Here is a 21,134-nt window from a genome sequence, read left to right as displayed (position 1 = left end):
GGCAATTGCTGGACTTGTGCCTCTGTAACAATATTAAACCATGCTGGTATCCATGAATCCCAGGTTGATGAAGTGCATGTATTTCACAGTGGATTTTTGTGGTAAATTTGTTTAGAGATGTTAATTACAGTTCATGAATAAAGTTAATACATGTATGATGATTTTGCCACTGTGTGAATAATATTAAATGAAAGTACCGTACAGATGCCTCGTTCAAACGCACTGATTAAATTGCTGCTCCTGGCTGGTGTTCCGCAATTGCCTTTAGTTGGAGTTGAACGGCTTTTATCCGCGGTGTGTTCTCTTTTTCCTCCCGGCCGGTAAAGGCTATCCCCGGCCTTATCCAGAGTCCGAGAACGGGTGATGTTAAGGGTTTCTGCTCTCCACAAGGACTGTGCTCAGTTTTTCCTCCCGGCCGGTAAGCACTCCCCTCGGCCTTATCCGGAGTCCGTGAGCGGATGGTGGTGAAAGTTTCTCCTCTCCACAAGGACTGTGCTCAGCTGGCTGGCTGGTGAACTCGGTCTACAATGCAATGTGACCGGAGATGCTGACATACGCGTTTCTCCGCCTACTTGCAGGTATCGGCGGCTTCCTCAGTGTCATGAAATTTCTCCTCTGACTACTCCTTTTTAAATAGCCATTCAATTAATCAATCCATGTGCATTCAATTAACTAATCATTCCCTCTCTCTGCAGGCACAAGTCTCTATTCTGATATCATTTATTATTCCATTATATATTGCCTAGGAAACAATTTACATATACATATATAATACAAATAAAAAAATATATAAAAATATATATATATATTGTGCAATTTGCATGCCTAAAGAAATCTACTGATCAAAAAAAAAAAAAAAAAAAGAATGAAATAAGATAAAATAAAATAAATGGATCTTTCTTTTATAGTGCCAATACGACATATGTTGATATATATCTATAATAATTGCATTTATTTGCATTTTTATTTTCTTTTTTTATTTTTTTATTATTTTATATAATTATATTTATTTATTTATTTATATATAAGAGTATCTCTAATCATCATAATTTAATTGTCAAAGAAAGCGGGACACGCAAATCTCTGTTATGGAACTCCACTATATTCTTTTATGGCCATTATTAATATTTATAAACCATTTCTATTTTTTATCTTGCTACCTAGTATGGTGGATAGTATATATCAATCATAATCTCATATATTTATATAAGTGTAATCTGCTAAATACATAGCATTTTAGTATGACCTAAAATATCTACCTGTGTCTGTTTCCCTAATAGATGTAACCAGGTATATATACACATACATATATATATACACACATGTGGTATACGCATTCAATGTATATCCCTATTATTAGATCCCTATTTAACTCAGCATAATGTGTCAATGGGTATGTATACAGTTATTCAATGGACAGTTTCTTAATCCTCTCTACACTCCATTTAATTCTACTGTGTCATTCAGGCCTGAGGGTACCATGGTGTCTAACAGAAAGATCCAATAAGCTTCGCGCCTGCGGAGCCTATTGAAACGATCCCCCCCTCTACTTGTTGTTTTAATGTGTTCAATGCCTATCATGGTCATATTCTCCCATTTGGCCTTTTGACACTGTATCACATGGTCTGACAGGGGATGTTTCGCTCCCCTAATTATATTTCTCCTATGCTCCATGTATCTGACATGCAGGGTTCTCGTAGTGCGCCCCACATATTGTTTTCCACATTGACAGGAAATTAAGTATATAATAAATGTGGATGTGCAGTTAATAAAATCTTTTATCGGATATATTTCCCCTGTTGTGTGGGATTTATAATTCACACTTTTTTTGGGTATATTAATACAGGACTGACAGTTCCCTTTGCCACACCTGTGATATCCTATTGGTCGTACAGGAAGCCATGCCAAGCAAAAGTCTCACAGCTGTGTTAGTTAAATCTATATACACACACACACGAGACTCTGTAAACATATGAATTAAAAGTAGTAAAAGTACACAGATTTAAAGTAGTGTCGGAGGATATTTGCATGTGTATACAGTAACTACGGACTATGGGGTATATTCAATTAAAGTCGGATCCATTCCGACATGTATTTGTCGGAATGGATCAGACAACCCCTATTCAATCTCATCTCAATTCGACTTTTTCAAGTCCAATTGAGATGAGAGGCACAGGAGGAGAGGGGGGGCGAGCTGCGGGGACAGCCGGCGGGCATACAGGGGAGATCAGCGCTACAGTAGCGCTGCAGGAGGATGTCACACAGCCGCCCCCGACCTCACAGCAGTGTCCACCCGGCTCCAGCAAGCATGCTGGAGCCGGGTGGAAGCTACCGTGAGCGGCGAGACGCTGTTTGACATCCTGCTGCAGCGCTACTGTAGCGCTGATCTCCCCTGTATGCCTGCCGGCTTCCCCCCCCCCCCCCTCCGTCTCCCTGCGGCTCTCCCCCCTCTCCTCCTCTGGGTCCGCATCTCAGTCCGACATCTTTTGATGTCGGACCGAGATGGGCGAAAAGGGGGCCAAAACCGTTTGACACAAGCATGTGGATCGGCAGCTATTCCACCGATCCTCGTGCTTTTCAACAACACGATTTTATCGACTTGTCTAAAAATTTAGGGATATATTGAATAGGTCGAATCAGTATTCGACCTTAAAAAAAAGTCGAAAACTGCCGTCTTTTCGACAGACGGCAGTTTTCGACTTCAATTGAATATACCCCTATAAATTAAAATCTAAGTTTGATAGTCTTTAACACTCTTTACACAGAAAAACCTTATCTGTGAAAATACCCATGCAAACAGCCTTATCTATGTGCCATGAGAATAATTAGCAATATAAGGTGGTGTATTTTAGCTTGTATGGTTGAATCCTATTGGGAGAGAGAGAGAGAGAGAGAGAGAGAGAGAGAGAGAGAGAGAGAGATTTATATACATAGTGGAGAGAAAAATCTTTTAAATAAAAACATTATTTTAACTGAATACCAGCGCTTTCAGATCTCTATTTAATCGACAATATAGCAGCTCTACTAAAGATATTTTTTTCCATTGAGTAAAGTTTTATTGATTTTTATAAAGGAAAAAAAAGGAAAATTAAAATACTTGGTACATCAACTGTCAATTCAATACACAAGACGTAACAATTTGGTTACAGCACTAGCTGATGAGCATATGAGAACAGTCCTGAATTAAATCAAATATGTACGAATACTATATTAGCAGTAAATATCATGTAAAAATCAGTAAACAAGCCAAACAATAAGAACAGAAGAAACAAAAAACCTAACTAAAAAAAAATTAAACAAAGAAAAATTGGATAAGCACCTAAAGCCACACTTGTTAGAAACAGAAAACTACAGGTATTATTTTAAAATATAAAGGGGCTGATTTATCAATGAGTTTCATCATACACGCAAACAAGTTTTAGAACTCGTTGCGTATGATAAATGGCGCTCCAGCCAATCCGCTCCTGTCACATGTTAAAAAACAGCAATTGGGAGCTCATTGGCTGGAGCGCCATTTATCATACGCAACGAGTTCTATAACAATGCATGACAAAACCTGTCATAATTCAGCCCCAAAATGTATTAACAAATGTAAAGACAAAAAAAAAAAAATCTCACAATATTACATGCTTTAAAAACACATTAACTGTATAGGGGATTTATGTTTAACTGCATAAGACAGGGAGGGGTTCTCAACCATGGTCCTCAAGGCACACTAACAGTCCAGGTTTTCAAGATAGCCACGCAAAGGTTTCCCCGTACATAATTGCTGCAGTTATGCCAAATAGCCCTTCTCGGCACACCAGGTGTAGCGAGACTCTGCTAGCGTTGTACATCTTTTTTTTTTCTTTTTTTTTCAGAAAATGCATCTTAGAAGCAACACAATGTAACTAGGACACACCAGGAGACTATGCTGATTAATTGGATACATTACATTTGTATATCTGAGTGCAGCTGAGTCTCTGAATTCTGCATATGAAATGCCACAATGTAGCAGCTGCAGCTTTTTTCCAATACAAGTTCTGTTGTGCTCCGTATACAGACGGATAGCTCTTTTATACCAAATGAGGTGGGTCGCACCCAGGAGCCTGACAAGGGTGCTTCCCGGCTGCGATCCACCTCAGGCCCCTCGCCAAGGGAGTTTCCAACCCCATATTGCCGGGTTGGTGAAGTCAGCAGTGACGCTGTGGGGGCGGGACTTGGAGATCATATGATCGCCAAGCCCTGCCCATCTACACAGAGCAAACGGGAAACGGGTTGCATCGACCCAGCTTCCTGTTTACACAGCACAGAGGTGGAATACCGGGTCACTCGACCCGGATTATTCCAACTGGGCCCTTTTACACAGCACAGCAACACGGGTTATGCACGTTCATGTGCAATAACCAGTGTTCAAAGCTGGCGGTGTAAAATATAAATTATTTTATTTTTTTAAGAAAATGCATCTTAGTCACAATGCGATGTGACTAAGACTCACCAGAAGAACTATGCTGATTAATTTGATGTGTATATTGTGTGAGACAGAATATAGATAGATAGATAGATAGATAGATAGATAGATAGATAGATAGATAGATAGAGATATATATTAGTGTCGCGGCATACTGAGGCTACATGTATGAGTACACATCTGTGATCGAGCACAGGTGACTTCATTAGTACCTCAGTTAATATGATTTAACCAACTGTGCTCTAGCATGGATATCACTAAAACCTGGACTGTTAGTGTGTCTTGAGTACTGAAGTTGGGAAACACCAGCATAAGAAACAGACACACAATACAGCAGTGGTTCTCAAACTCGGTCCTCAGGGCCCCAAACAGTTCACATTTTCCAGTTCACCCAACAAGCGCACAAGTGTATCAGAGTTTCCAAAACTCTGCCATTACAGTGCAGGTTTTCAGAAATCAGAATCCGCTTTATTGGCCAGGTGTACTCACGTACACTAGGATTCTTTGTGGTACAATGCATCGCCAAGCAGCAACATGAAGGGGAAATACATAGCCTAAGAAGGGGGGAAAACGTAGCATACATTACACGTATGAGTTGATACTGCACATTGCAACTGTACAATAGACTCAACATATTAGACCTATTATACATGTAAGACTAAAAACGACGGCTGCTTGGCAGAGCAGCACCGAGGCAGCCATCCGCGGCGCCAACTAGAACTCAAACAATGCACATAATACAGAAGATTTAAGTATTACATCAAAAGATAAACCACACAGACAAAAAAAAAGAAAAAGAAAAAAACACACAGAAACAATAATGCATGATTGGTGTAGGCTTTTTGGGCAATAACCTCCAGGGGCTGTGTATTCCACCCTCACAAGGTACCAGGTGTGGCAGCCATCTTAGGCGCACTTCGTAGGAATACCCAGGGTGGAATAGTCCACCCCTAGAAGAGAACACAAAATGGGGAGATTGCAGAGTCCTTAAGTTCAGAGTAGGGTTCCAATAAAACCATCAGGTCCATGTATTTTTCATCCCATCCACAAGTGCACCAGATAAGGCAGCCATGTTTGGCGCACTATGAAGGTTACACAGTGAGAGATGAGCCATACAAGGGCCAAATGCATGTATGGGAAAACTGACACGTGTGTAGGAGTATGCTATACCCTGCATGGAAAGATCCAAATGAAGCACACCCTGCCCATGGAGGAGCCATCCGAGGCAGCCATTTGGGGCGCACTGCGTAGGTTACTGCTGGCATGGTGTGCAACCAATGGAGGTACACATTACAGGAAAAGCACACAGTGGGGTGGAAGTACCCTGTAAGAAGAAAGAGAAGAGAAAAACAGATTTGCAGGAAAACTGTACTAACATTATTTTGTGAAAATGATAAATGTCCTGGTCTCATGAGAGCAGTGCGGGTGGGTGTGAGAATGTGGGGTGCACACTAATGTCCAATGGAACTGACCCAGAAAAGTCTGGTCCTGATGCGCACGCCCCTCAGTTCCCTGCTCAGCTTGAGGGGTAGTCCCGGGGGCAGTCATGATGTTCTTGGACTGAGGTGTAGTAGGCATTAAGGATATCCATGCTTGAGCACAAAGTGACTTAATTAGTACCTCAGTTAATATGATTGAACCATCTGTACCTCAGTTAATATGACTGAACCACCTGGCATAGGGGATGCGGTCAAGATCCCGCCGGACGGAATTCCGGCGGTCGGAATACAGACACTGGAATCCCGACCGGCACAATCCCAACATTCTCCCTCTGTAAGTGTCCACGACACCCATAGAGGGAGAAAAAAATAGTGTACCCGCAAGGAGCTGCGTTCCGCTCACCACCCCTGTCGGGGTTGTGCTGGTCGGGATTCCGGTGTCGGTATTCCAACCGCCAGGATCCCGTCCAGCGGGATTTTGTACTGATCCCTGGCATGGATAGCCTTAAAACCTAAACAGTAATGGCGGCATTTGGGAAAGTCTGGGTGTTGTCATTACTCATACCTCTTTTACACCAAAATCCCAGACTCGACCTCTGATTTGGGACACTGTTCGAAGCCGGGTCAGACCCGGAACTCCACCCTTTTACACCACAGTGCCGATCCGGGATAATACACGCTGATGCAGTGTCTAGTGGGCCAGCACTTAGAGAGGACTCCGGTGTGGGCAAGCCATCTGGTGCTGCTGTCTGCCTGTCATGCACCGTGTACCCAGCCGTAGGCGCTGCATGGCAACCAGGACGGTGCTGCTGTCCAGCCTCCTGCCCGCCCGCCGTACACTGTTGTTCAGGAGGTCTGCCATGCTGTAAATGGGTACCGGGTCGGATGACCCGGCTAACTCATTTACACCGCCTCCTACCCGGGTCTTACCCGCGGTCCAACCCTGGTCGATAGCCAGGTTGGATTTACAGGGATTTTGGAGAGGAGACCCTTTTACACCACCTGCAATCAGGGGTTTTGTGCGCTCCCGTGCAAAAACCCTGGATATTTCAGGGAGTGTAAAAGGGGCGTCACTGACACATTTAAAAAGATTCACAGGTGGAGCTAATTATTTCATTTGTGATCTGTGAGGAGACCTGGAAAATATGAACTGTTTGGGTTCCGGAGGACAGAGTTTGAGAATCTATGCTATAAGGCAGGCATTTTCAACCAGTGTGCCGCGGCACACTAGTGTGCCGTGACCGGTTGTAAGGTGTGCCGTGATCGGTTGTAAGGTGTGCCACGACCGGTTGTAAGGTGTGCCGCAGAGCCAAAGACTCTACCGTACCTTCAAAACAAACTGTGAGCCCAGGCAGCCATAGTGCTGGGATCCCCTGGGAGGTTTGGGCTCAATGGTGCATAGGCCGTGACCTATGCCATGGAGACGCGGCGGTGACATCATAGGTCATGCACGCCCCATCCCACAAGCCAGGCAGACCGCCCACCCTTCCGCATCCACACCTGTTCTCCCGCCTGCCACCCTCCCGCATCCACATCTGTCCCCTGCCTGCCCGCATGCATCTGCACCTGCCCGCTCGCTGCTCAGTACTCGCGGCACTGGAAGCAACCCCCGCCACTGAGGGACAGACAGGGAGGAGGACAGATGATGGTAGGGGCTAACATTTGTGGGGAATAATGTATATGGGGGGCAATGTAACTTATGTGGGGAGGAATATATTATATGTTGAGAGCAATGTAATTTATGTGGGGTGCAATGTGATTGTTTTCTTCTATGGGGAATAATGTCATTGTTTTTTCAATGTGTATGGGGGGGGGGGGTTACTGGGGGCCAATGTGTGTGTGTGTGTGTTTTTCCCCCCGTAGGGGACTGATGGTGTGCCGCGGGTTAAAAAAAGGTTGAAAATCACTGCTATAGGGTAACAACCAAATACCATGCACAATGGGTATTAAGTACAAATATGGTTGGACTTCCGGTTCCGGCATGGGAGAGTGAACAGCTTCTCCCTGTAGCTCCGCTCTCCACGCTGCTATACTCAGCCTTAACCCTGTCGGCCGCAGCTAGACACCGCTCCCGGTCCCCTAACAGATCGGGTATAGCTATGGACAAGTTCATGAGCCCACCACCGCCCGCAAAGCAACCTCCGGTAATGCAGCAGCAGCGCCAGGAGAAGCGTCGTGGCGACCATAACATGGCGCCTGACACAGACAAGGGTCTGGGGACGCCAGCGGCGAAGAAAGCTATCTCAGCCGCGGAAGGGATCAAAAGTATGCCGGAAGGTAATATCACAGCATCCCTCACATATGATGAACTTACCAAGGCTATGCAAGCCACTATGGCGCCGTTATTACAGAAGGCGGTTGCAGACATAACTACACAGATTTCCCGCATGTCTGACCGCATATCAGGGGCAGAGGCACACATAAGCCAAAACATGGATGATATCCACACGCTACAAAAGTCAGTCAAAGACTTGCTATTAGATAACAAACGCATGGCTGATAAGCTTGACAATATTGAAAACAGGTCACGACGTAACAACCTGTGTATCACCGGGCTCCCTGAATCTATCAAAGGGGCGCAGTTAGAATTTTTTGTCCGTCATACACTACCTGAATTACTACATGTAAAATCTGAATGCTCAGATATAGTGATTGAAAGAGTACACAGGATGGGAGAAGTTAAACCTACTTCAGCACATAAACCGAGGGTTGTCATTTTTAAAACACTGAATTACTTGCATAAACAGGTGCTTTGGTCTGCTTCTAGAAAACACAACCCCCTCGTTTGGGAATCCCATACCCTGAGACTGTTCCAGGATTTTTCTGTAGAGCTTTCCAGAGTGAGACGATCCTTCTCAACGGTCTGTACTACGCTGATACAAACAAACCGCAAGTTTCATATGTTATTCCCAGCCAAGCTTAGAATTTTCACAACGTCAGGCTTTGCTGATTTTTCTAACGCAGCAGATGCTGCAGCTTATCTCAAGGAAGAGTCAGACGAAATAGGAACTGATCCCACGGTAGAACCTGATGATATGGCTGTGTGAAGCACTTGCTAACCTGATACCGGGAATTTGACTTTGGATCCTTGAAACGAGACATACACCGTACACTCAATCTTACACCTGATGAGTGTGCACCCTTGTCTGATATCACAAGTTTTGTACCCATATATACACTTATATAACATAATAATGTTATAATGGGAAGATAGCCCACGCTTAGTGGATCTACTTACCTGAGTTTGGAAAATTATATGTTTAAGCAGCTCGGAGAGCGGAGCTCTGCCGTTCTTGATTGTTTTGAAATTTTATTATTGAAAGACCCCTCCCTGATATCTAGAATCGTACCGGTTTGGGTACCAGGGATTTTTCTGGAGGTCAATTAGTCTTTTTGTAGGAATGGTTTTGTTCCTTATGTCTTGCGTCTCCCCTTTCCCCTGTGTTTTTTCCCTCCTCTCTCTTTACTTTTCTCTCTCTGACTTTCCTTTGCAATTATTATTTAAATACCACTTTAATGTCTCTTAATATAGGCTCTCTTAATATTAGAGGGATTCATACACCTGCTAAACGCCGAAAACTCTTTACCTACCTTAACAAACGCAATGTTGATCTTATATGCTTACAGGAAACTCATTTGATGCCAGATGAAGTGAAAAAGTTACAAATTTTGGGTTGGTCTGTCTTAGGTTCAGCGTCCTTTAATACTAAGTCATGTGGGGTGGCAGTCTTAGCAAAAAAAGCTTTAAACTTGCAGGTTACGTCAGCCTTTTCTGACCCGCTTGGTAGATACCAGACTATATCCCTTTCCCATACAGGTACCTCCTTCTCTATTTGCAATGTGTATGCTCCTACTCAATATAAAAAATCCTTTTTTGTGGAACTCCTTACACATTTACATAAATATGACGCCTCCTCCCTGATAGTATGTGGAGATCTAAACTTAATATCTTCTCAATATCTAGACAGATCCCCTCCCTCCAAACGGCAGACTCCTCTCCCTAGATTGGGTGTCCCATTCCTTAGCAAAGATCTTAACTTAATAGATTCCTGGAGGACACTCAATCCAACGGAGAGAGAATTTACTTGCTTATCACTAACTCACAATACTTGGTCCAGAATAGACTATATATTACTTGCTGAATCCCTGTTTCCTTCACTTGCCTCGGTGGAGATAGAACCCCCCCTTTTATCAGATCACTCATTGATCACTGCGAAACTAGTTCTGACAAAAAGTAAAACCACCCCTCCGAGTTGGAGATTTCCATCCCACTTGTTTCAATCCCAGGGTCTAAAACAAAAACTTCTGACTGCATGGAACAATTACGCAGAAATAAATGCATCCCATTCCTCCACTAACCCCTCCCTTTTTTGGCAAACCGCCAAGACGGTCCTTCGAGGTGAAGTGATAGCTTTTACCGCAAATACCAAAAAACGCCATAAACAAGAATACTTGCAGTTGCAAGAGAAACTATCTAATGCGTTCCAAATGTTCAAGACACTCCCCTTACCAGCACATAAAGCTACCTACTTGGAAGCTAAATTAGCCTATAATGAATTTCTCCTAACTTTAGGAGACAAATACCTTTTCAATGTGCATTCAAAATTTTATAAGTTCGGGAATAAAGTGGGAAAGCTCCTAACTAACTTATTACAAGGATCTAGACCGCGCACAGTTGTTCACCCTTTGATACGTCCAGACGGCTCCAAAACTGTCTCTGAAGCACAAATAGTTGAAACTATGAAAGGTTTCTATCAGTCTTTGTATTCAGCCCCGGCGGTGGTTCCAGAGGAGTCCTTAGAAGATTATGACTCTATCCCCACTCTACCTCCCTCCTCCTCCTCAACTTCTATCTCTTCTATTTCTTCTTCTTACTGGAATTCCCTTACTTTACCACAAGTTCCAGAGAAATTTATGACGACCCTGACGAACCCCATTACCCCTGAAGAGATCTCTTGGGCTATTGGAAAGTTGAAACTGGCCTCGGCGCCGGGCCCTGATGGATTTTCAAATGAATTTTATAAAATATTATCCCCACAGATAGCCCGGCCGCTGGCGGACACTTTCAACTTTGCAATAGACCAACAGTCTCTTCCTCTTTACTTTTCTGATGCTATTATAAAAGTCATCCCCAAGCCTGGGCGAGACCTTAGCCTCCCTGGTTCATATAGGCCGATCTCTCTGCTAAACGTAGATTATAAAATACTGACAAAAATTTTGGCAGAGAGATTGAAATCTTTATTGCCCCTCTTGATTAACTCAGACCAGACAGGATTTATCACCGGCAGACATTCTGTAGTGAACGTCCGAAGACTTTTAGCAGTCATCCAACAATCTACCTTGACCTCTGATATTTCCTCTCCCAACATGGTGATTACATTAGATGCAGAAAAAGCTTTTGATTTGGTATTGTGGCCCCATCTTTTTCAAACATTATATAATTTTGGCTTTCCCCCTCACTTTATTCAGATAATTCGCACCTTATACTCTTCCCCTAAATCAATGGTATCTTGCAATGGTCTTTTATCTTCCTCTTTCCTACTTCAAAGAGGTACTCGCCAAGGATGTCCGTTATCCCCTCTTCTCTTTGCACTAGCAGTTGAACCTCTGGCTGTCGCAGTACGTAGCTCCCCCCTGATACATGGAATTACTATACACTCTCTTGAACTGAAGATAGCTCTCTTTGCTGATGACACGCTTATTTTCCTTTCTAAACCTACACAATCTTTACCTGCCCTACTTCACCTTCTCGACTCCTTTGGAGCTCTGTCGGGGTTTAAAGTCAACTTAACAAAATCGGAAATTATGCCGCTGGGAGCAGACGCCCTAGACTTTATTGATAAAGCTGACATTCCTTTTAGAGTAGCCTCCTCTCATTTTCCCTACTTAGGGGTACATATTCCTTCGGACTTAACTAAACTATACTCCCTAAATTTTCCCCCCATAATATCTAAAATAACCACTAGACTGGAATCGTGGAAAGACTTACCAGTCTCTTTGCTAGGCAGACTTGCCATAATCCAGTCAATAATCTTTCCGAAGCTTTATTATTGTATGCAAATGATACCGTTGGCAATGCATAAATCAGATATTGCTAAAATGGAAAATTTGTTTCTAAAGTTTATATGGCAAGGTAAAAGGCCTAGAATAGCAAAAATTAAACTTGTCACTCCCCGGGCAGGTGGAGGAATGGGATGCCCAGATCTAAATAACTATTCCTTAGCTACCTTTTTTAGATATATCAATGATTGGATTCTAAACAATTCTACCTATACAGATTCTACTTTGGACCAAGCTATTTTTTACCCATACTCCCCTGGAGCTCTGATTCAAACTAAACTGTCAAAGATTCCTACCCAGATAAAAATGCACATTTTGTTCAGGGATACATATGCTGCTTGGGTTTCTTTAAACAAAATTTGTCATAGGAATCCTTGCATCTCTTGTTTTCTCCCCTTGTGGGGTAACCCCTCTTTTTCCCCATCTTTGAATAATTCGCTCTTTTATTACTGGAAATCTAAAGGTCTAGATACTTCACATAAGGTTTTTGATCCCGGAGGAAATATATATTCATTTACAGAGCTTGCTAAACGCTTTGAACTGCCCCACACCCACAGATTTATGTATTTTCAAATCAGACATTACTTAAACAGTATTAAAATAGTCAGGACTAATACTTACCCCACTCCAATTCTTCCCTCACAACTTATCAATATTGATATCCTATTAGAATTTCTGCTACATAAACCCTACAAGGTTAAATACTTGTATACAATTCTTTTAAAGGCCTGTTATAATACTCACCCTCAATGGGAGGTTTTGGTACAAAAATGGGCATTGGATATCCCATCTGTTACTCAAATTGGTGATGTATTGGCTCTACACACTCTTTCTCTGAAAACGTTACAGTCCAGCTACCTCCAAGAGGTATACATTCGAACCCTTCATAGGGCTTATATAACACCAAGCCAAAGACGGCATATGGTCCTTGAGGAACAAGGATATTGTTTGAAATGTAGAACCATGATAGCGGATTACTCCCACTGCATGTGGAATTGCTACAAATTAAAACGCTTCTGGTCTAAGTTAATGGTTTATGTCAATTCACTTTTTCACACCAAGTTAACCTTTGAACCGCTTGCATGTATGGGGCTTAACTTTTCTGTTTGGATTGCACAAAAACTGGAGAGACCTGTTTTTCCTTTACTTATTACTATTATAACAGTGGCCAGAAAATGTATTTTGGCCCACTGGACAAAAAAAACGGCTCCCCAGTTAAATACAGTGAAACAGAAGCTACTCCAAATTCTGTATTTTGAACGCAAATATGCCAGATTAGAAGCATTAACAGGTGCTCATAAATTCTATCAGAAATGGATGCCTTTTATCACTACCCTAGAATCTCACATACAAAATCATATTATGACTGTTTTTGAACAAGTGTATTCTACTTCTCCCAATACTGTCTGATCCTTCATGGTTTCAGTATGTATAGAATGTCAGAGTGTTGTTTCTCTTTTTCTTCTTCTCCTCTCTTTCTATCCCTTCTACCCTTATCTCACAACCCCGAAATGTCTGTCTTGTAACTAGTTTAGTCTTTCTTTATCTTAAAAAATAAGAAAAGAAAACAAAGTATGTCATTTTCTTCTATAATTTGTAGGTGGTTTCGCTGATGCATGTTTAACCATAACACTTGTTAAGCCTAATTCTGATTTAATATCATTTTGATTAGGTATAATTAGTCCGACCTAGTCTAATTTCCTATATTGAACTATACTGAATACAAGACCACTACTGCTTGACTATCTGAGAATGAGCACTGCTTAGAATGATTTGTTAATGTCAAATGCACTTGGTTGTATCACCTACAATATGAACCTCTAACCACTCTTTTTGTTTTGTTATTTCTTGAAAATCTTTAATAAAGAAATTTAAAAAAAAAAAAAGTACAAATATGGTTTCATGTTACTGTAGAAAAAAAACAAAAGTGTGTTTAATGTGACAGTTAGGTTCCCAAAAGCAATGCTCAAGGTACCCTAACAGTCCAGGTCTTAAGTATATACATGTTTGTCCACAAGTGACTTAGGACCTTATTCAGTAAGGATTGCAATTTCTGCTAAAAAGCAGTTGCTGCGGTCAAATAGCTGCTGCCCAGAAATAGAGAAAAAACGAATTGCGAATGTATCACAATATGCGGGCTGATCGCAAAACCATATGCAATTCCAGGAACATCGAAGATTTTTCCCATCTGTGCCAGGCTAGGTCATCCACAATTCTTGCGACACAAGAGGCTGGAAGTGGTCATCGCTGACATCAGAGGCCCTCCTTAAAAATGCCTGGGCACGCCTGCGTTTTTTCAGATACACACAGAAAACGGCAGGATTCCGCCCAGAAACGCCGGCTTCCTGTCAGTCAAACAGCGGCTGCATTGCGATCACGATGTGTATGCAATTTCTGTCACTATTTTTACTCACGCGTGCGCAATGCAGACGCTGCGTAGTCGTTCGATAATTGACCAGATTGCGATTCGCAAATTTGCAATCCTTACGGAATGAGGTCCTTAATTATTACCTCAGTCAATTTGATGTAACTATCTGTGCTTAGTCATGGAGATCTTTAAAACCTGGACTGTTAGGATGCCTTCAGGACACAGTTTGGGAACCACTGAGTTAGATTCTTCTATTCATACCTCTTTAGTTTCTGACTTGTAATTTAAATAAATAAAAATGACAAAATAAGAAAGCATATTTGATTGACTGATATGGTAGACCAGCACCATCCATACAAAATATTACACACTTGTCCCCAAATGGTTTTAGAAATGTTAATATTTTGTGGCTTTCATTTTCTTTATGTAAAATAAATGCAAGAAACATAACGGGGGGTGTGACCACTCCGCTCATTCTCCCTTTCATAGTGATGACCTCAGGAATTAGATCATGTAATATGAATGCTTTACATTTTTGGCATTGTGATTTTAAATTCTAGACCAATATGGAAAGTGTATGAAAATCTTAACCAATCTTATATGTATCTTTTGCTGTGACTTTCAGTGCAAGATTACAATTTTGAACTTTCAGTCAAAACATTTGTCAACGTTACCTCGAAGGCAGCAGATATAATTTTGGCCTTTTTACTCAACACGGAACCCACAGCGTTGAAGTTTTTGTCTCGGATCTCAGCATAGAGCTCCTCTGCAGAGTTTAGAAGCAGTTTCTTGGGTTCTGTAGGTAGATCCTTCCCACTCTCACCTTGTTTCTTGGGAGCAAATTTTTCTGGGGGAAGCTTCACATGGCCTATTGTGAATACATATATTTCAGCCCAACAAGACCACCATTACAAACACAAACAAATAGCCATAAACTTTAGTCACTATTTTTTATTACAGCTACGTTGTTGTTACTTTACAGAAGGACAACAATTTGGATGGATATGAAAGTACATTCATTTCTACCTTTATTTGAATATTGCTTTACTTTTTTCTTGTGAGTTCTCTGTACTAACATTCACATTCTGAGTACATTAATAGAAGCTTAATAACAGGACACATAGTTGTGTAACATAAACCTACCATCTGAACATATAGGTAAGTGCAGGAAAAATAAAAAAAATCTCCAGAAACCACATTACATGCAAATGTAGCCTGTTCTCAGAGCAGAAACATGACCACTTACCATTCTGAATCCCATACACCTCATCTATAAGTCCTTCATATGTTAGCTGAGTCGCCAGAGGAGTCATTAAGTCAACATTACGGTCCAGTAACAAAAGTGTGTCGAACACCGGAGATACCTGGTTGTGGCTCCCACCCAGCTCTCGCTTCATCCTGATCATCATATTTGCAACATGCTAGAAGCATACCCAAAAAATTATTTTTTTACATTATTTGTCTTAGAAGTTTTTGTAAAGAAATAAAAACTATAATGCACTGTTCAAATACATTTTGTTTTAACTTTTCATAAAGAAGGCAACACACGTCAAGTTCAAAGAAGGCACTCGATATACCAGCTGTCAGGATACGACAACTATTCTCCCTCTCGGGGTGTCCACGACACCCCTGGAGGGAGACTAAATAGCGTGCCACCGTGCCCGCAAGCTGCTCTTTTGCGCTTACCCCGCTGCCGGCATTCCAGCGGTCAGGATCCCAGTGCCGTTATGCTGGACGCCAGGATCCAGAGCGCCGGCATACCGTAGTACACCCCAAGTACAACGTCAACAGCAGTGATAAAGTACAATAGAAGTATAAGCACACATGATTTTAGTATAATAAAGCAGGAGAGAAATGGCCTTATATCTTTACGGTTTTCTCCCTTTTCTAAACCACTTCCCATCAAAAAAAAAAAAAAAAAGAGTTTTATGGTAAGAACTTACCTTTGTTAAAACACTTTCTGCAAGGTACACTGGGCTCCACAAGGATAGACATAGGGGTGTAGAGTAGGATCTTGATCCAAGGCACCAACAGGCTGAAAAGTTTTGACTGTTCCCAGAATGCATAGCGCAGCCTCCTCTATTAACCCCGCCTCCCTGCACAGGAGCTCAGTTTTTAGTTAACCAGCCCAATGCAGTAGCAGGAAAAGAGATGACAACGGTTAGTAGCCACATACACCACACATCCCGACAGGAGAAGTGTCAGCGGCTAATGCCATACCAACCTAAAGAAGCTAAGTGCATCAGGGTGGGCGCCTTGTGGAGCCCAGTGTACCTCGCAGAAAGAGTTTTAACAAAGGTAAGTTCTTACCATAAAACTCGTTTTCTGCTGCGGGGTACACTGGGCTCCACAAGGATAGACATAGGGGATGTCCTAAAGCAGTTCCTTATGGGAGGGGACGCACTGTAGCGGGCACAATAACCCTGCGTCCAAAGGAAGCATCCTGGGAAGCGGCAGTATCGAAGGCATAGAACCTTATGAACGTGTTCACTGAGTACCACGTAGCCGCCTTGCACAATTGTTCAAGGGTCGCACCACGGCGGGCCGCCCAAGAAGGTCCAACAGACCGAGTAGAATGGGCCGTAATGTGAGCAGGAGCTGATAGACCAGCCCCCACATAAGCATGTGCAATCACCATTCTAATCCATCTGTCCAAAGTTTGCTTGTGAGCAGGCCAGCCCCGTTTGTGAAATCCAAACAGCAAAAAGAGAGAATCAGATTTCCTAATAGAAGCAGTTCTCTTCACATAGATACGGAGAGCCCGTACCACATCCAAAGACCGCTCTTTGGGAGACAGATCAGGAGAAACAAGTCCCGGAACCACAATCTCCTGGTTAAGGTGGAACGAAGAAACCACCTTAGGCAAATAACCGGGACAAGTCCTAAGAACCACCCTGTCACAGTGAAATATCAGATATGGGGAACTACAAGACAAGGCACCCAAATCCGACACTCTTCTAGCTGAAGCAATAGCCAGCAGAAACACCACCTTAAGGGAAAGCCACTTAAGATCAGCTGAACCAAGAGGTTCAAACGGAGACTCTTGTAGCGCCTCCAAAACCACCGACAAGTCCCAAGGAGCCACAGGCGGGACATAGGGAGGTTGGATACGCAACACACCCTGAGTGAAGGTATGCACATCAGGTAAGGTCGCAATCTTTCTCTGAAACCAGACCGACAAGGCAGATATTTGAACCTTGAGGGAGGCCAGACGCAGGCCTAAGTCCAGGCCCTGTTGAAGAAAAGCCAACAACTTGGCTATACTAAACTTGGAAGCGTCATAATCGTTATATGCGCACCAAACAAAGTAAGAATGCCAGACCCTGTAGTAAATCCGAGCCAAAGCCGGTTTCTGGGCCCGCAACATAGTTTGAATGACCGCCTCAGAAACCCTTTAGCCCTTAAGACGGAAGCTTCAAGAGCCACGCCGTCAAAGACAGCTGGGCTAGGTCCTGGTAGACACAGGAGCCCTGAACGAGGAGGTCTGGGTGTTGTGGAAGTAGAATTGGACGCTCTGACGATAGGCCTTGCAGGTCTGAGAACCAGTGCCGTCTGGGCCACGCTGGAGCTATGAGAAGCAGAATTCCTTTTTCTTGCTTGAACTTCCGAATTACCCTGGGCAGGAGTGACACCGGAGGGAACACGTACGGCAGCCGAAACCTCCATGGCACCGCCAGCGCATCCACGAATGCTGCTCGAGGATCCCTTGTCCTTGCTCCGAAGACCGGAACCTTGTGATTGTGTCGAGACGCCATCAGATCTACGTCTGGAAGACCCCACTTTTCCACTAGGAGTTGAAACACTTCTGGATGGAGGCCCCACTCGCCGGCATGTACGTCCTGACGACTGAGAAAGTCCGCTTCCCAATTCAGGACTCCCGGAATGAATATTGCAGATATGTCCGGTAGATGGCGTTCCGCCCAATGTAGAATCCGTGAGACTTCCTTCATTGCCAAACAGCTTAGAGTGCCGCCTTGATGATTTATGTAAGCCACTGTGGTGGCGTTGTCTGACTGTACTTGAACAGGACGGTTCTGAATTAAATGCTGGGCTAGGTTCAACGCATTGAAAACCGCCCGCAATTCCAGAATGTTGATTGAGAGGAGGGATTCCTCCTTGGTCCACCGACCCTGAAGGGTGTGTTGCTCCAGCACCGCGCCCCAACCTCTTAGACTGGCATCTGTTGTCAACAGGACCCAGCTGGATATCCAGAAGGGACGGCCCCTGCACAATTGTTGGTCCTGGAGCCACCAGAGCAGCAACAGACGGACCTCCGGAGTCAATGAGATAATTTGAGACCTGATCCGGTGAGGCAGGCCATCCCACTTGGCTAGAATAAAGCTTCTGGAGGGGGCGAGAATGGAATTGAGCATACTCCACCATGTCGAATGCTGACACCATGAGGCCCAGCACCTGCATCGCCGAATGTATCAACGCTTGCGGACTAGAAAGGAAGCAACAAATCCTGTCCTGAAGCTTCAGGACTTTCTCCTGAGACAAGAACAACCTCTGGTTGTGAGTGTCCAATAGCGCTCCCAGGTGCACCATGCTCTGAGCAGGGACCAGGGAGGATTTCTTCCAGTTGATGAGCCACCCGTGGGCTTGTAGAAACCGGACAGTCATATCCAGATGATGTAGGAGAAGTTCTGGGGAATTTGCCAGGATTAACAAGTCGTCCAGATACGGCAGTATCCTGACCCCTTGACGGCGGAGTACCACCGTCATCACCGCCATAACTTTGGTGAAGACTCGCGGAGCCGTAGTTAAACCAAAAGGTAACGCCCGAAACTGGTAATGGAGGTTGCCAATCGCAAACCTCAGGTATTGCTGATGTGACGCTGCTATAGGAATATGCAGGTAAGCATCCTGTATGTCCAGGGAGACCATGTAGTCCCCAGGTTCAAAGCCCAGAACTATAGAGCGAAGGGTTTCCATACGGAACTTGGAAACCTTCACAAACTTGTTCAATGCCTTGAGGTTTAGAATGGGCCGGGAGGACCCATTCGGTTTCGGGACTAGAAACAGCGGAGAATAGCACCCCCGGCCCCTCTGCGCAAGAGGCACCTGTACTACGACTACTGTATCCAGGAGGGTCTGTACCACCGAATGTAGAGTGTTTGCCTTTGTCTGGTCCAACGGGACGTCTGTCCGGCAAAATCGATGAGGGGGTCGGTTTTTGAAGGCTATGGCGTAAACTCGAGTGACGACTTCCCGTACCCAGGCATCTGAAGTGGTCTACAACCATTCCTGGGTATACCCTAGAAGCCGGCCCCCCACCCTGGGATCCCTCAGGGGGAGGCCTGCCCCATCATGCGGCAGGCTTATCGATCTTGGAAGCTGGCTGACGGGCCGCCCAGGCTCTTTTGGGCTTTGGCTTACCAGGTTTGGAAGTGCGGGCCTGCTTGTTGTATGCCTGACCTTTTGCTTTACCTGAAGGACGAAAGGGGCGAAAGGAAGTACCTTTAGCCTTCGACACAGAAGGAGCGGTACTTGGCAGACAGGCAGTTTTGGCAGTAGCCAAGTCAGCCACAATCTTATTTAAGTCCTCCCCAAACAGAATATCTCCCTTGAAAGCGAGTACCTCCAGGGTTTTTCTAGAGTCCAGATCCACAGACCAGGATCTCAGCCACAATATCCGGCGAGCCAGGACTGATGTAGTAGAGGCCTTGGCTGCTAGGATACCGGCATCAGAAGCCACCTCTTTAATATATTAAGAAGCTGTGACAATATATGACAAGCATTGTCTAGCATGGTCAGAAGAGATTTCAGCTTCTAACTCCAAGGCCCATGCTTCAATAGCCTCTGTAGGCCATGTTGCTGCAATAGTGGGCCTTTGTGCAGCACCCGTGAGGGTGTAAATCACTTTCAGACAACCCTCCACACGTTTATCCGTAGGCTCTTTTAGAGGTAGTGACAGGTAGAGCTGAGGAAACCACCATCCTAGCCACATGTGAGTCTACTGGAGGAGGAGTTTTCCAATTTTTAGACAGCTCTGGTGCGAGGGGATAGCGAGCCAGCATCTTCTTTTGAGGCACAAGCTTCTTACCCGGGTTTCCCAGGGTTCCTGACGTATATCCACTAGGCAGTCAGAGTGAGGTAAAACTTGTTTAACCACCTTCTGACGCTTGAACCTATCTGGTTTCTTAGGAGGGACGGATGGCTCGGGATCATCCGTAATCTGTAAAATCAACTTAATAGCCTCCAAAAGATCAGGAACATCCACATGTGAACTACCCTCCCCATCAGCAGTATCTGTGTCAGAATCTGTGGAGTCAGTGTAAGTGCCGTCTTCATCAGACGAGGTGTCAGTGACAGCAGTGGATTGTGAGGAGATAAGAGCTCGCTTAGAGGACCCCTTGGGCTTAGGTGAGCGAGGGTCAGACTTTAGTAGTCAGGGACTGGTACAACTTCTTCAATTGAGCAGATAAATTGTCCGCCCACGGCGGGTTAGCTGCAGGGACCACATACGTTTGCACCGACATAGGGGGTCCCAAAGGGGGTGTTAGTTTATTAACTAGCGTATGTAGAAGCGTGGAAAAAGCAGCCCACGGTGGGTCATTATGTACCTCCGTTGCCACAGTCCCACTGGGGGGCAAGGAGCCCCCAGAAGCAGAGCCCACAGCTGCTATATTCTCCTCATAGGGATCTGTGGCTTCAGCAACACCGGCAGTGTGTTCAGCCCCAAAACAGTTACCCTCAGAAGCAGACATGATATAACTTGCAGTACACAGTAACACAGTACAATTGGCAGCAGCACAATACCTCTTACCCAAACCCCTGCGAAGTGTAGTCAGCACAAGCAGAGATATAGGAGAGA

The 21,134-nt window shown here is 44.1% G+C and overlaps 1 protein-coding gene across 2 annotated transcripts in view; it reads right to left on the bottom strand.

The window, feature by feature from the left end:
* VPS33A (VPS33A core subunit of CORVET and HOPS complexes) overlaps nt 1-21,134 on the bottom strand; it is a 117,761-nt gene that overhangs the window by 45,978 nt on the left and 50,649 nt on the right. For both annotated transcript variants that reach the window (XM_063964463.1, XM_063964464.1), the window contains exons 6-7: nt 15,564-15,738; nt 14,992-15,185 (exon numbers count right to left, since the gene is read on the bottom strand). In XM_063964463.1, the coding sequence (XP_063820533.1) occupies nt 14,992-15,185; nt 15,564-15,738 (369 nt within the window). The remainder of the gene's footprint in view (nt 1-14,991; nt 15,186-15,563; nt 15,739-21,134) is intronic.

The sequence above is a fragment of the Pseudophryne corroboree genome, chromosome 1, assembly GCF_028390025.1.
Source record: "Pseudophryne corroboree isolate aPseCor3 chromosome 1, aPseCor3.hap2, whole genome shotgun sequence".
NCBI lineage: Eukaryota > Metazoa > Chordata > Amphibia > Anura > Myobatrachidae > Pseudophryne > Pseudophryne corroboree.
This window is presented reverse-complemented; position numbering and strand designations above follow the sequence as displayed.